Below are 15,000 nucleotides of genomic sequence, written 5' to 3'. Positions count from 1 at the left end.
GGGGAACAGGGCGAGCTTCCACAGCAGTGAGGCGCTCAGAAACTTGAGCATGGACAGCTGAGAGATTGGTTATTTCCTTTTGGAAGGTGAGCAGGATACTAGAAGAGAGGTCAGCAGTAGGAGCGTAAACTAGTGGACCCCCAGCGGGGAATGCAGGGGCAGGTGAGGACTCAAGAGACCGTGCCAGCGGAGGGTCGTCGAGGTCCAGAGCTAGATAGAGTTGCCCAGGCATTATGGGCAGGGAGCGGTGCAGGGCGGTAGGCTGCTGAAGTGACATGTTGACTGGTGAAGGGGTCCGACTGCTCCCGTAGGGAGCTGAAGAAGGGGGCAGGTTTCTCCGGACACGCACTGGATTGGGCATTATGAGGGCCACCACAATTACAGCACCGAGACGGAAAGGAGGCACCGTCCTGGATTCGTTTTTTTACACCCCTCCGAGTGGTGGCGGCCAGCACAGAACGCGTCTCTGTTCTTAGGTCCTCCTCCTCCACACTTCTATACTTCACACCATGCACTTAGTTACTTCACAGTGCACACTTATACACTTCACCTGAACCCTAAACCTTCTTGTTCTTCTTCTTCTTTTGACCTGTAACGCTTTGTACCGCTTCTTAGGTCCTCCTTCTCCACACTTCTATACTTCACACTGTAGTGCAGCGACTTGCCGGATGGGCGAGCCTCCCATAACTCACTCTGCGAGTGGGGGTACCTCTTTGGCTGACTGGTTATGGAGTGGCTCTCCCGTCTCTCTGGTCGCGGGTTCGATCCCCTGCGCCGGAAAAACCTTACCTTGTCTGGATTAATTTCTCGTGTGTTTCGTTACACGCAAGAGGTCGTGTTGGAGTATCGAAAACATAGAATTCTGGCATTTCACTGGTGGGAAGGCGGTGGCATCCTCCCTTGTGATTATGTTGTGTCACCCCGAGTGGGTATATAACAGGTAGAGTGATGGCCCATGCTCTCCGAAGTTCATAGAAAATGGGAAATCTCAACACACAGAAATTAATCTAAGTAGGAATGGGGAGCCGTGTAGTGCAGCGACTTGCCTGATGGGCGAACCTCCCATAACTCACTCTGCCAGGGGGGTACCTCTTTGGCCGACTGGTTAAGGAATGGCTCTCCCGTCTCGCTGGTCGCGGGTTCGATCCCCGGCGCCGGGAAAACCTTACCTTGTCTGGATTAATTTATCGTGTGTTTCGTTACACGTAAGAGGTCGTGTTGGAGTATAGAAAAGAGAAAATTCTGGCATTTCAACACCATGCACTTAATTACTTCACAGTGCACACTTATACACTTCACCCTGAACCTAGGTGTTTTTCTGTTCTTTTCTTCCTCTGACTTTGATTTTCTATGCCCTTTTGAGAGGGTTGTAGCAGCCCCCTCACTCGTAGGTACCAGATAGCAGGTGACTGAGTTGCTTAGTATCGGGATGGAGGATCAGCTTGTTGAATATAATAATTGTAACGACAGCGTTATGAATGTCAAAAAGAGATATTTAGGAACGGTAAAAAAATTCAAACTAATAGGAGTACCCAGTTACGACTGTCAATGTATTAATATATTTTTGTGTGTGAATATTTCTCCCTCTCCTTATATCTTATTTATTTCCTCTTTTTTATGTCTAATTTGATAATGTTTATTAGATATTAATGTTGGAAAACCTTTATTTATCACAGAAAAAATATATTTTCACAAAGATATGCATTAACCCTAGAACCCCATCGCTGTTTTTGAGGAACATGAACCACATCGCCGGGAGAATTTTACCCGGTTTTGAAAAAAAAAAAAAATAGTAGTTTTCAATTAAGGTTTATTACAAGTTTTACAGTGAAAAAGGAACTCTTAAACTATAGATTATAAACTTATAAACTTAAATTGTACTTTATTTTAATATTGATATTGACCTTAATAAGGAATAACCTAAATTTGACTAAATTTGAAAAAGTGTTTAGAAAAAAATTTCCAAAAAAAAAGTACTGCAGCTGGTGACTTCTCCTTTGGTACACTAGTTACTAGGTAGTTGGCCCCTCGCCTCAGTCAGTTGCAGCCCACTACTGCCACAGGTAACTGTATGGGATGCACGCGAAAAGTGGCTATATTTTTTTTGTGATTTATATATATATATATATATATATATATATATATATATATATATATATATATATATATATATATATATATATATATATATATATATATATATATATATTTTCCAGAGCTGATAATGACTTTTTTCAACATGGACTGATGAAATACAATAAAAAATAAGATTACCTTTCATAAGCAGTCATCCCCGATGGGGTACAGATCGCCTAAGCCCACTACTACCACCGGAAACTGTATGGAAGACAGGCGAAAAATAACTATACATTCTTTCTATCGATTTTTCATTTTATTTGTTTTTCATAATTTTTCCAGAGCTTATAACCACTTATTTAAACATGGAATGATGACATACAAAAAAATAAGCTTACCTCTTATACGCAGTTACCACAGACAGGGTACAGGTGTCGAGGGCACTTGGGTAGGGCACACCTGTTGCATCGGTGCCGGGTCTTCCTGTCTGCCCTACTAGAGCACTCAGAACAGCGTACCAGGGGGGAGCGGCTGTCTGCAAAGGATGTCCCTGGTGTCCCAGCAGCAATACCGTCTGATGGCAGCTCACAGACAGTGTCTATCAAGTTGCGAAGGTTTCGGGACAGGGATGGTGTTGACAGACGTGCTTGGGCCCAGGGAGTGATGAGTGCCATCGCCACATCCATCATAAAGGTCCTCCTTGCCAGTAGTTTGGTGCCTGCCCTTGCCCGATTCTCGCTGCTGACGATGAAGGCATTGATGGTCGCAGCATTGAGAATGCCATACCACACACAGAGGGGCCAGCGTCGTGTCTTTCTTGAACAGGAAGTTGTGGCACACATTTGGTCGAATGTGTCGACCCTCCTTTGTAGAATTGTAGAACTCTATGATCTCTGGCTTGCCCCCTGGTGCAATGGTAGGCTGGGTGTGCTGGGATGACATGAGTAGGACCATCTTCTTGTTTCTTCGTGAAGTCTTTGCCACATACGACACAAACGTCATCGCATTGGTGAACAGAAAGGCACTTGATCCATGGAGTCTTGTTTCCTTGGTCTTCATCTCACTGGGAATTTCAGGCTTGTTTGCTCTCATTGTGCCAACAAGTGTCATTCCACAGTTGTTGAGGAGGTCAACAATGAGAGGCACTGATGTGAACCAGTTGTCCGTGGTCACATTTCTATTGGAGCCGTGGTATGGCCTGGTCAGTTCTCTTGTCAAATAATGACCAAGGTTGACCCCATCCCGTGGCCTTGTCCCCTGCTTGCCAAGGTAGGGTATGCCACCAAGCATGTACTTGGTGCTGGCGTCACAGATGAGGACGAGCTTGATGCCATATTTTGCAGGTTTGTTGGGAATGTACATCCTGAAGGGGCACTTCCCTCTAAACCCCAACAGTTGTTCATCCACAGTGAGGTTCTCGCGTGGGACATACAGCCGCCTGCAGTTGTCGATGAACATGTCCCACACTTTCCTCACAGGGGCAAACTTGTCCTCTTTCAGCCTCTCCACACGCGTGTCTGGGTTGTCAAACCGCAGACAGGAGACCAGAAACTCGAACCTCCCCTTGGACATTGCTGCTCGATACAGGGGACACCCAGTGACGGCACTCCACATCTCAAGAAGGGAGAGATGGTTATCCCTCTGCTGCCCTGCTGCTATTAGCACTCCCAAGAGTGCTAATATCTCTCTTGGTTCTGTAGGACCATATGTGCCTGCTTGTCTTTGAGTTGCCATCCTTCCTGCAGTAAGTTGAATGCGTTTGTTTGTCCAGGTGACGCATTCCTGAACAATGGCATCAGTCACAAAAAGTTTGATTGCCTCCCCAGGGTCAACTACACCCCTTGCCTCATGAGCTGGCCCTGGAGTATATCTTCCCATGATGTTTCTTGACAACCTCCTGTGTGCATGACTGTGCTGAGGTTGACAGCTCCACCTAAAATTGTTTCTGGAGGAAATGGTCGTCCTGTTGAAGTCGACGACAGGTGGAACATCAGCCTCCTGGAGGCCTCTTCCCCTCCGTACACCCCTGGCAGGGGTGGCAGCAGCAGCAGCGGAAGTTGCAGGGGCAGGAGCAGCAGCAGAGGTACTGGCAGCAGGGACAGCAGCAGAGGTTGTGGCAGGATCAGCAGCAGTAGAGATAGTGGCAGGGTCAGCAGGGACAGCAGCAGAGGTACTGGCAGCAGGGATAGCAGCAGAGGTTGTGGCAGAGGCACGACCTTTTCTTGGTGTGGACGTGAACATTCTCCTTATCTTCCTTCTCTGAAGATCTTCCCCTTCACTATCACTTTCCGAGTCAGTCTCTGGCACATACTCTCGATCTTCATCACTATCATAGAGAGTTTGTGCCTCTAAATTGTCTTCCACATCACTTTCAATATCTCTAAATTCTTCCAGGTCATCAACACACTCACTATCTGAGCTATCATTTACTGAGAGGAAACCAGATTTGTTCATCGTCTCCACAAGTTCCTCCTCAGTCAGCACTTTGCCTCGGGCAGCCATATTTTCTGTTTATCTGTAATAATTACTAAATATCTGAAAAGAAACACACGTAAGATATCACTAATAGTTACAGGTAAACACATCGTCGGGAGAATTTCACCCGGGTAAAATGTCTAACGTTCACCACATCGTCGGGAGAAATTCTCCCGAAATAACGGTTTTCCCCTCGCCGTGGAAAATTCCAGGCGCGGAGCCGGAGCGCACACCCACCCTTCACGATGTCTCACACAACACTGCGGGTACACAGGCGGCCAGCTGGTTCCCGCGCTTTCTTCATATTGAACTACGTGGTAACCTAGGAGAGTCGGGAGAAAATCACCCGGCAATGTGGTTCTAGGGTATTAAAACAAACAAACTCTTTTTTTTATTGGAGAGCGCGGGACACTCGGCTCTACTTGGATGACTCATAATTTGAGCTGTCAGACCTTCATTACAATCGAGACGGCAATGAGCTGGTATTATTTTGCGACAAAGATGAAATCGAAGAAAAAAATGTGAGTGCTCGGTCAGTAAATATCTTGCACGTATGTGTGAGTGTAGAAGAAGAGTGAGAACGACCGAAGGGTTTTAATTTTGTTTAGGACTGCCTATGACGTCCCTATTTCATATATATTTTTGAGGAACTGTAGAACATCCTTCCGTTTCACCCTGTCTTTATAGTCTGCGGAGCTAGCCATCCAGACAAGTAGATGAACGATAATCCTCAATAAAGTTTATATTTTTTTCATTGGACCAATCCGCCATACTGGCAATACAAAGGAGGACCTGAAAATTAGAAAACACAAGGTATATTAAACCGTGGCTGACGGGCGACTGTTGCACGAGTCTCCTCGTCATGGATGGGGAAAAAACTTGCGCCTTCATGCGTCTGCGCACGTTGGCCTATGCGCACAGACTTGAAGCATGCCTTACCTTGCTCCGATTCATGCCTCTGCTTGCCTCTTCATGCAATAGACGCATGCCTCCTGTGCGCACGAAAAGTTGCACAGGTCTGAACGCGCTTTTACACTGACCTGCCACACTCACTCCTCTGCCTCACACCTTGATCACATGTTTTGGCTGTTAACCTAGATCCAATTCTCACTGTTCCTACGATCCATTTTGGAAACTTATTTTACAGTAGTAGCACCTCGAGGGCAAAAAAAGACAAAAACAAAAAAGAAATTGAATTGACCAAATTGAACAAATTACGAATTGATGTTTTGTCTCCAGATGCACCTTTTTGACGTCAATATGCCTGGTGAACTGGTCTCGCAAGAGTCCAGCTTCATTACTCCTGGCAACACCTTGACCACCTTTGAGCTCCCCCACTGTAAGATTGGTCTCGGCATCTGTTACGACATGAGGTTTCCAGAAATGGCCCGACTTTATGCAAAGTTAGGTGAGTGCTTACATTGTGCTGCGTTTGCCAACTCTTTTGCATGCTACTTGTTATGTTTGTCATTGCCTACTGCGTATTTGTTATGTTTGCCACTCTTTCTCTCCTACATGTTATGTGCTGAAGTTTACAAATCACATGGTTGTCTTCTGTGCTTGTTCCCATTACACAATCCCGTGACGTCAGCAAGGTTAGCAAGGAGACGTAACATCCCAATTCCTCTTGTACAAAGCATTGGTCTCAGTCTAGTACTGATATTCCGTGCATAACATACTCACACTTAGCGTTCTGGGACACAGCTTGTCACTTTGCAGATTGTACTGTGTATTATTTCACACTTTTCAATGCAGCGAAAATAATGTATTATGAGATGGTTTGGACTTGTAATGAGAATGAAGGAGAGTGATTTTGTAAAATAGAGTTTGTGAGCGCAGGATTGAGGGGGAGGGTCAACATGATCTAATTTCTTGGTTTGATTGGTGGATGTTTGGCTTGGAGGCTTTATTTATTTTTTTCTCATTATTCAATATTTTGGTATCCATATTTTAGTGCACGTAGCAAGGGCTTTGGTAGAATTTGTCCAGCAGTTCCTTGGTATGACTGATGGGTGGGTGACAGCCAGACATGCATAGTTTTAATCTGTAATTCTTATCGTTATTTTGGGGTCTAGTTTCCTGCCTAAAAATATCTGAACAGCTGTTTTTAAATCATAGATCCGTGCCTTCAGGAATCCAGACTTTTGATGTTCTGACCAGTGGCATTCGTGGGAACTGACTTTTGCTTTGTTTCAAGGAATCGATACATTTTCTTGTGCTAATAGGTATAGTCAGCATACACTAGAGTGACCCAGAAGCCCTGCCCCTCCCCCCCCCTCCCCCCTCCCCTCTTTCATAGCTATGGGAGATGACTGGTTGGGTGAAAAAGAGTTTAGGTCACAATGGAGCAAGGGTGAGGGAGGAGGCAGGGCTGCTGAACAAATTTAATGTATAATGACTGCATGTAGTGACTGATTCATTCATCTGATATCCCCAACCCCTGCATATAGAAAATGGACTGTGAACTTTCTATTTTATTTCTTAATGCAAAAATGTGTATCATACAAGTAAGGCATAACATAGATTTTTTTAGGGTGCAAAGTGGTGCTGTATCCCGGAGCCTGCAGCATGGTCACCGGCCCGGACCACTGGCAGCTGCTGCAACGAAGCCGTGCCATCGACAACCAGGCGAGTCCTTTTGGTGTTTAAAAGAGACGTCTTGTACACGGCTGTGCTCTGGTGGCAACTGCACGAGCACCGCTGTGTTGCTGATGATTGCTGGAGGCGTTGCCTGTCCCATGCCACAAGGCTGTTAGTGCTTCAGCTGTGTGGCTCCAGCCCATGACATGCATTTACTTACCTTCTACTGTTGGGAAGTGGATCTTACACCATCACCATATCAACAATATTGGACAAATAACAAATATCAAAAGTGTGTAGTGATGATGGGATCCGGCTTGTTTTGCTGTATGTGAATCATATAAGTGATCGAATGTCAGTCCACAAAACTAGAGCATTTTAGGAAATCCAGCATCCTATACCCAGCAAAAAATGGCTACTATTTTGTGTCCACTCAACCAAAATCCCCAGACTTGCACAGAGAAAATTCAAACTAAAATCCTGAGACCTCCATACCTGCTGTGTACATCCTCGACTTTTAAACAGTTTTTGAATGGTTATGGTTAAGGTATGGTTAGTTTGTTTCTGCTGAACCTAATTCCCAAAAGACTTTTGCCAAGAAAAACTCACATCAAAACCCTGGGACGTCCATACCTGCTGTGTACATCCTTGACTTTTGAACAGCTGTTTGAATACCGTCTGCCAACTTTCGCCATCAGTCTCAATCTTTAATTCTCTACTGCCAGGTGTACGTGGCGAACGTTTCTCCCGCTCGCAACACAAACCATTCTTTCGTCACCTGGGGCCACTCCTCGATTGTCAACCCCTGGGGGGAGGTCATCGCCACTTGTGAGGAAAAGGAGACCATCGTCTATGGTGACCTGGGTGAGTGTGACCTTTTTGATGAGTAAATATTTGGATTTCAAGACTGTTCCTGATAGTCATTTCCACACACAAAAAATAAAACCTTACCATCACATACTACAGTGCCTTTTCACCATATATCATACCCTCCATACGATTTATATATACATACGGTCCCAAACAGATACTCATATTGAAGTTGTAGGTACAAACAACGTGCAGGAATAATTTTTAAATGTAGCAAAATTTGTATTTCTGGGACAACTCCCTTCCCAACCCTGCAGCAAGAGACACATGCATTGTAATGACCACAGTGCTCAACGGATGGCAGTGGCCCCTGAAGGCAGGACATTCTAGGACAGGGGAACATGTCTACACATCACAGCTTGGGCATTGGGGGGAAAAGTTCCTTCCAAACCCTGCAGCAAGAGAGCATTGTAATGACCACAGTGCTCAACGGATGGCAGTGGCCTCTGAAGGCAGGACTTTCTAGGACAGGGGAGCATGTCCACACATCACAGCTTGGGCATTGGAGCCACAGCATGTGCCTGGTGTCCAAACATCACATGCTCTTTTTACAGGATGAGCACTTCCACATGGCACAGCGAAGGGTTGAAACTTTCTAGTCACAGAATGCTTTGCAAGACAAGAACATGGCACTGAAAATCAGGGGCGTATTTAGGACCTTGAAACATTGGGGGCTTAAACCCTGCCCAAAATGCTGGGTGGTTGTAGGCGAGAGAAGCCCGGAGGTTTTTGGGTAATTCTGAGGCCTCTCTGACATACTTTAGGGTCAATTTATGTGTTATTGTATTTAGCAGTAACATTGAAAATATGGCAAGTGTGTCATATTAAAACTTTCGAGGTCATAATCAAATTATGGTAGAGCATAAGCACATTACTGTAAAGCGCTTAAGACTGATGTGTCATACATATAAATGTACTGTACAGACAACTCAAATTAAAATTTATTCTCAGGTACGTTTACTGCAAGGAACAAAGCACTAAAAACTGATGAAAAGCAATTGGCCATTTTTACATTGTACTACAGTAAAATAAGGAACATCTGAGTAAGTGAGCATCGAGTAATTAGCAATCAGAAACTACCACTTTTTTTCACAAATTCATCTAGTTTTTTTTATTTTTTTATTGCTACCAAGGAGATTGAAAACTACAACTCAGCACTCTTACACTTAACCAGAGGCGGGCAAGTGGGGTATTTAGTGAGGTAGTGCGGTAGTACCGCATATTTTAGACCCTTCTTTTCTTGTATTAAATCAACTCTTTTATCACTCATTAATTACTCCATAAATGATCTCACCGTCTCGTATCCCTGGTAGCGTGATCCGGCTTAAGTTGTTATTGGAGACTGGTGTTCGGGGATAAACAAGGGAAAAAGAAAATATACATTTATTTAAAATTAAATGAAAGTAATTGCCTTACGCAATATTCTATGCTCAGACGATCATAACACTGGCATATTCAGCAATGGATGCAACATATGACAAACGACATGTCTTAAACATAATACTACAATATGTGCTCAGTTGTTGCCAATAATAATAACACTTGTCGTTCCACAAGCAGTGGTTTGTATCTCTCTGCTTACATCACAATCATTATGTACTCTTCACAAAATCCTAATAACACATTCCTATAGTATAATCTACTACAAGTCATGGAAACACCTAATTATACCACACCCAGTGGTTTCCATTTCTGCTTAACATCGCAAACAAATAATCACTATCCTGTCCCACTCACAATCCTACTTCAAATCTCCTACATTATAATCTCCAGGACAATACAGTCGGTTTCCCTTAGATTCTCGAATTTCTACTCACGATTAAGATCACAACAGCCATTCTCGGCTGAGTGAGTAGCAGGTCTGCTTGAGGCGAGAACCAAGCTCGGTCTACCTATACCACTGATTTCTAGGCCACATTTTTCTTTACTTTAGGCGGACTTACATCCTTGACACGCCCTTAATTTTCTACATAACCAATGGCCAATACTTCCTGTCACACCCATCTGCTCGCTCATTATGTTGTATTGTTTTACTTCTCCTGCTATTCGTAAGTCAGTCTTAAGACACTCCCACAGTGATTTTTCTGTTAAATTATTGGCTCATAACATGTCGCCACAACTGACGTCACGGGTCAGAGTCTTTTTAAATGGTTGTTCACACTGTCTGACCACGCCCACTGGGCATCTGTTTTCTGTATCTGAGTCTGGGTATCTGTTTTCCTTTACCCTCGTTGTTTCCCCTCTTTGGTACTTGAGATGTTTACACTGTTATATATGTCACTTTTTTTGTTAGTGTTTGCCCTGTCAGATGTTTACACAGTTGTATACCTGCCTTTCCTCTCTGGGTATCTGTTTTCCTTTACCCTCGTTGTTTCCCCTCTTTTGTACTTGAGATGTTTACACTTATATATATGTCACCCTTTTTGTTAGTGTTTGTCCTGTCAGATGTTTACACAGTTGTATATCTCACTCCTCTGTTTCCTCGTCTTCTGGGTCCTGACACATCACAAAAAAAGTACCGCACTACCGCAAACTTTCTGAAAATACCGCACTACCGCGGACCGCACTAAAAAACCCTGCGGTACTTTTTGCGGTACTTAGAAAACCATCGAAGACATTTGCAGCGCGGCATGCTCACATAAATGTTTTTTTTTTTTTTTCAGTGAATCGCACTCAATCAGTCAATCGGTATCAGTCATCAGAATCAGTGATTCAATCATTCTGACTTTTCAGTTATTGTTCAAAATTAAATACTAAATGAATAAGTCAGAGTAAATCTGTTCGTCACTCAACCCAAGGCGGCGCGCCATGACTGCCTCTGACGATGACTGTACATGGCAGTGTACAACAGTACAAGCAAGCACTAACATGATCGCCGCTCAATCTCATGTCCCGCACAATTTTTTATCTGATGCATAACATTAACATAGACCATAGTATATACTATATCTGTTTTATAACTTCATTGCAACTTCTCTATTTTATCATTGTCTCTCTCTCTCTCTCTCTCTCTCTCTCTCTCTCTCTCTCTCTCTCTCTCTCTCTCTCTCTCTCTCTTTTCAATGTAGCCAAGATCAATATTATTTGATAATAATAATAATAATAAATTATTATTATTATTATTATTATTATTATTATTATTATTATTATTATTATATTATCTCCACGTTGAATTTTCCACGTGGTTTCTTCGCTGAGGCATGAGACACCAGGGCTTACAGCTTTCCCATGGTAGCCGCTAATTAACAGTTCCAGTTGATGTGTTTTGTCTTAATATGTTGGACAGTTTGAATAATATTTCACTCTTCCTGTCATGACTTTCCTATATTAGTAATCTTTCGTTTTCGCTCAAACGCTGGAGAATATTCCTCTCCTTTCTCCCCTCCTCCCCTTCCTTTTCACTCCCCCATATCCCTGCAGTTGCACCACCCTTCATTCCTTCCTGCCTTCCTTCCCTCCTTCCTTCCTTCCCACTCCCCACTTCCTCCTCTCTCACATGACGCTGATCTCCTCCTCCCCCTTCCCTGTCCCCTCCCTCCTCCCTCGAAAAGTTGCATTCCCTTCCCCTCCCCCTCCTCCCCTTCCCGTCCTCTACTCCCCGGCCTGTCCCCCCCTTCCTCCTCCCTTACCTCCCTCTCTCCCTCCCCCAGTCCTCCTTTATTTATTTTTTTTGTATCTCACAAGTTATTAGTTAGTCATTGGATAGCCAGGATAGGCACTGAAGTTTTTTTAATTTTTTATTGACTAGTGACTGCCGCTACCGCAGTACCGTACTGGGAAATACAAAAATGGGACCGCACTACCGCAACCGCACTACTCCGGAAAAAGTACCGCACTACCGCAACCTTACCACTGATTTTTCAGTACCGCGTCCACCTCTGCACTTAACTCTCTTGTTTTTTGCTCGTAAAAAAAATTGTCCGTATTTGGAAATTAGACCGCCAACACGTTCAACATAATACCCCTTTTATTAATAGGAAAAATAAGCAATTTATTTTGTAAATAATATCAGTATTAATGGTAGCCACAACTTAAGTCTGAAGAAAAAATAATTGTTCACACTCCAGCGGCAACGGAACGATCGATTTATTTTTTTGCTCTACTCACCTAAATAAGAAAAGAAGGAAAAAAAAACTTTCAGCCTTTAGCCTTATAGTAGACGTATTGTTTATCCCGTTGTCATAGCCTAGGTGATATATCACAATAGTTAATAATGTAGACTGTCAAGTTTCATCTCAGGCAGCCTACTACTCTACTACTACATTTTATAAATTTATATGCTGGTTTTCACTCCTGCCATGTCATCAGTTCCTGCAAGTTTATTAAATACAGGGTTAAAGACGTATTAAAAGCTTTTACTGTAATGCTTTTAACTTATTTTTTATATCAACGAAATTAGATCTCGTGTAATTGTCACCACAGGTTTTTGCCCACAGCAAAATATCACTAAATTACCTCTTGAAATTCGTTAAAAAATAACTGGATCCTTTGGAAATCGTAAAAAGCATTGTCCCTCGTTCCACTTCGAACTGCTGAATGCTGGAGCAATTCGGTGCAGCGTGCACATTTCCCGGCATTATATAGTATACATAACTACCATATTTTTGTAATGCCTTCGTGACAAAAACGTTTGAAAACCCCTCAGCTAGACTATGGCTACTTACTAGCTGGCTAAAGAGCCCTCTGCTTCACCAACCTAAACTAACAGACAATGTAAAGGCAGCGGCAGTCTAGCTCCCGTCATGACTCATCTGCAGTTGCAGCAACAGCAGGAAGTATCTCTTCCTCTGCCTGCTCTTGCCTTGCAGGCTGCACCTCATTGCCTTGGTCCCCTTTCTTTTTGAAAAAAAACTGCTTACATCCATAGCCTCAGACACAGGTCTTGCTTGCTACTACCAATCAACAAATTATCTCGCCCACACGTGTGCGCGGGCCGGGATACCCACCTTGGCTGGCGCCTGGCACGGTGGCACCACTGCCTGACTGATGGCCGTGAATACGTGACAGGAACGTGAACCAAACGGGAACAAACATAATCTCCATATGGGATCTATGAAATCTCATTTCTATTACTAACAGCTTAACAAGAATTAACATTTTGTATTGGCCTGGTTGGGGCAATTAAAAAAAAAATGAGATCCAGGGCTATCCATAAAACATTCGGGGCTATAGCCCCGAAAGCCCAGGCCTAACTATGCCACTGCTGATACTCAAAACACAGTCTTGAGATAGCGTTGAGGTATTAGAATTATGCCATAAATTTACAAGTCCTATGAGACCTCCTCTTGCTGCTAGACCATCTCGGGTTGGATATTAGGTGCATTGCCATACTGGGAACCACACTGATGTTGCCCTATTCCAGACCTTACGGCACTGTGTAGTAAGGATCGAGACATTTCCACAACAGCACTAACAAGCCCTAAACCCTTTCAGACATGGACTACGTGGATAAGGTGCGACAAATGATTCCTGTCCTCAAGCAGATGCGAGACGACGTCTACGAGGTGACGGCCAAGTAAAAACAAGAGGCCATAAGGTGTTATAATAATAATAATAATAATGAAGGGTTTATTTGGTTGCGGCAGCCGTCAGGCTGAACATTTACATATTATAAATACAATGTTTCTTCGCTAATGAAACTAGTACAAAAAGAAGAGGGACGGGGAATGGGAGTCTGATATGTGTGGGGGGGTTGGGGCGACGGAGCTTGGGGTGGGGGAGGAGGGGCGGTGGGGGGAGTGCAGTGCGGAGGTGCCGAGAGGAGGGGAAGGTGCGGTCTCTTCAGATGACGGTGAGGTCAGGTCAGGTGTTAATCCTCAGGTCAGACGCTGGGTTCAGGTGACAGACGATGGTGGTGGTGCAGGTGGGCAATTTGTGGGGGTGGGTCACTCAGGTATACCCAGGCTTGGTAGGGAGGTGCTAAGCTCTTGGGGCGGCGAGACACAGGTGGTGGGTGCTGCCCGGCTGGACGGGCTGGTAGATGTAGTCGTGGGAACAAGTGCACAGCGTTGATATAGTTGCTGTACATCTTGCTCCGAACCTGAGTGACGAGACTGCCACACTGCCTGCCACCTGAACTGACCTTCCCCTGCTGCTGGGTGACCTAGATGATGGTATCCTTCGGATCTTGAGGGTGTCTGCTGGGACGCTGTGGATGACGAGGTGTTGGCGACACAGCTCGCTATCCTTCCAGCACCACTAACACACTGCACTCACTCTATGTCTATACGTTACAACATTTCACAAAAAGTTCTTTGGAGTGATGAGCTCCTCGAAAGAATGAGAAGGGGAGGGGAATGGGAAGCGAAGGAAAAGGAAAAGGGTCAACAGGACGACCCTGTGGCTGCTATGGTGAGCGCCATGTGACACGTCTTGACCCCGTGAGAGGTTTAAACCATGGTTTAAACCAATAAAAACAGTGGTTTAAACCAACTAATAAAACTTTTTTTTCTTCTTTTCTTTAGTGTGTATCTTTGTTAGTTTCATAAGTATTGTGGTTTTAACTATATGTAAGATTTTAATTATGTACAGCAGGGTTGGCGGTTAAAACCAGGGGTGTCAAACTCAAAACCCTTCGAGGGCCAATTCATCCTCTGAAGTGCCGTCATGGGGGCCAACAAGGGTAGAAAATACATTGACAAGATTGAAGTTATCGTGATGCCGCGGGCCATTTATGAATATCCCGCGGGCCATGAGTTTGACAGCCCTGGTTTAAACTAAAAAAACATCAATAAAACCAGTGTTTTTTTTATGTACCTTTGTTAGTTTCATCAGGTATTGTGGTTTTAATTATATAGAGTTTTTAATTTTTAATTATGCACAGTCATTTTACTAATGCCAGGATGAAAACATCAGTTGGTAAACTCAAATCTCTATTCAAATGCTGCAACTTCAAAGTAACTGAAAACATATTTTTGGTACATTATATCTAAATAAATAAATAAATAAATAAATATATTTGCCACTTCACTAAACAGCAGATAAATTGTTTAAGAAAAA

At 43.8% G+C, this 15,000-nt stretch overlaps 1 protein-coding gene and 1 long non-coding RNA gene across 2 annotated transcripts in view; one reads left to right on the top strand and one right to left on the bottom strand.

Annotated features, from left to right (window-relative positions):
- Positions 1 to 13,660, top strand: part of LOC126993279 (omega-amidase NIT2-like) — a 41,451-nt gene extending 27,791 nt beyond the window's left edge. The window contains exons 5-8 of the mRNA XM_050852239.1: positions 5,791 to 5,959; positions 7,085 to 7,179; positions 7,857 to 7,995; positions 13,435 to 13,660. Of these exons, the coding sequence (XP_050708196.1) occupies positions 5,791 to 5,959; positions 7,085 to 7,179; positions 7,857 to 7,995; positions 13,435 to 13,520 (489 nt within the window). The 3' untranslated portion in view covers positions 13,521 to 13,660. The remainder of the gene's footprint in view (positions 1 to 5,790; positions 5,960 to 7,084; positions 7,180 to 7,856; positions 7,996 to 13,434) is intronic.
- On the bottom strand, positions 1,793 to 4,910 carry LOC126993280 (uncharacterized). Its single transcript, XR_007747582.1, has 2 exons — positions 4,488 to 4,910; positions 1,793 to 2,067 (listed from the first exon to the last, which is right to left on the bottom strand). It is a non-coding gene; the product is annotated as an uncharacterized LOC126993280 (long non-coding RNA).
- Positions 13,661 to 15,000: the final 1,340 nt, after the last annotated feature.

The sequence above is a fragment of the Eriocheir sinensis genome, unplaced genomic scaffold (assembly GCF_024679095.1).
Source record: "Eriocheir sinensis breed Jianghai 21 unplaced genomic scaffold, ASM2467909v1 Scaffold596, whole genome shotgun sequence".
NCBI lineage: Eukaryota > Metazoa > Arthropoda > Malacostraca > Decapoda > Varunidae > Eriocheir > Eriocheir sinensis.
Note: the sequence above shows the minus strand (reverse complement) of the source record. Positions and strands in the feature narration are given on the sequence as shown.